This window comes from Aedes aegypti, chromosome 2 (genome assembly GCF_002204515.2).
Source record: "Aedes aegypti strain LVP_AGWG chromosome 2, AaegL5.0 Primary Assembly, whole genome shotgun sequence".
NCBI lineage: Eukaryota > Metazoa > Arthropoda > Insecta > Diptera > Culicidae > Aedes > Aedes aegypti.
This window is the reverse complement of record NC_035108.1, coordinates 330269727-330271077: the sequence shown is the minus strand read 5'-3', so window position 1 is coordinate 330271077 and position 1351 is coordinate 330269727. Positions and strand designations below refer to the sequence as shown.

The 1351-nt window shown below is 49.7% G+C and overlaps 1 protein-coding gene across 1 annotated transcript; it reads right to left on the bottom strand.

The window, feature by feature from the left end:
• Window positions 1-311: 311 nt before the first annotated feature.
• LOC110675201 (carboxypeptidase Y-like) lies at window positions 312-1052 on the bottom strand. Its single transcript, XM_021839614.1, has 2 exons — window positions 911-1052; window positions 312-733 (listed from the first exon to the last, which is right to left on the bottom strand). Exons 1-2 carry the CDS (start codon window positions 1050-1052, stop codon window positions 312-314), a joined length of 564 nt encoding a protein of 187 aa, XP_021695306.1.
• Between the last annotated feature and the right edge of the window lie 299 nt (window positions 1053-1351).

Here is a 1351-nt window from a genome sequence, read left to right as displayed (position 1 = left end):
GAATGGATGATATGGCCAATACGATCCGTGAAAACTCCGGAATTATTTGGACCATACTCCCAATCTTTCCGAACATAGAACTAGAAGAGTGTGTCGGGAAGTTCAGGAACTTATAATAAAGTTATGCATATTTCTGTGTGTCTTAAATACGTGGAAAGTGTGTTGGCAGGGTAAAATATATAGTACTGTACTGTATCATACTGCGTTGAATCGATAAACCTTGGAAATGTTCTTTTTTGAAATACATGAGCGAGCAATAGACTTTAACAGTTTATTTCGTAACTAAATCTCAATGAACGCTTGCGTCCACGTTAGTATGGCTTATGTGCCGGGACTGGGATGCAGGGTACATGAGCCACCTCCGGGGCGCATCCGATCAATATGTTGGCTCCACATTTGACGTGTGGAGCTTTCACAGCGTAAGCGTGGTGGATGACGTTGTGTGCTGCGTGATATCCATGGGACACCGGTTCGACGTGGTAGCCGGGATAATGGGACCGAGACATGGACACGTGACGTGACTTGTGGGCTGGCCCTGCAGGTGCATGATGACCGTGGGCTACGGGAGCCTTATGTCCATGAACTCCTGGAGCGACGTACGCATGTGGAGCAGCAGCAGGAACGTGTGGAGCTGGAGCATGAGCCGGAACAGCATGGTGAGCCGGGAGAGCAGGAACGTGAGCTGCAGGCTTCAGGGGGAGGTCCTTGTGAAGAGCCGGAAGCCCTTTGTGAGCTGGAGGAGGTGGAGGTGGTGGTGGAATATGAGCGGGTTTGGCATCATGAGCGTGATGTGGTAATGGGGCAGGTGCAGGAACAGGATGATGGACTGCAGCGTGAGGTCCATGAGCTGGGGCTGGATGCGGAGCAGGATGTGGAACGAGGTGTGGTGTTACTTTCACGTCAGCATGACCGGGCGCAGCATGAGCGTGATCTGCCGGTTTGGCTGCGTGTGCTGGTTCTGGTGCCTTGTGAACCATAGCCGAAGGAGCACCTGCCACCAATCCGACAGCCAGAACGGCTGCCGAAACTAACACAAATCCTAATTTTGTCATTTCCCGTTCAAAAGCGTAACACTGATCAACACTTGGTATCGTACTGCTAAATCAAATGAACCCACCCAACGTATTTTATATGAGTAAACGTCGTGCTAAAACTGTCATATAATTTTTGAGCTGCTGTTTGAGTTTCACTTTTCGGCAGCTATCAACAATCGAAGCGCGTGTGCACCATGAGGAAGATATGCACATTTCCTGTTTGGATTCCGCGTTCGCTTTGCATGGTGTGCTACTTGGCGTGGCCTAGCTTGGACTGTTACGAACTCGAATGGAATGTACGCTTTTTTACCAATGCT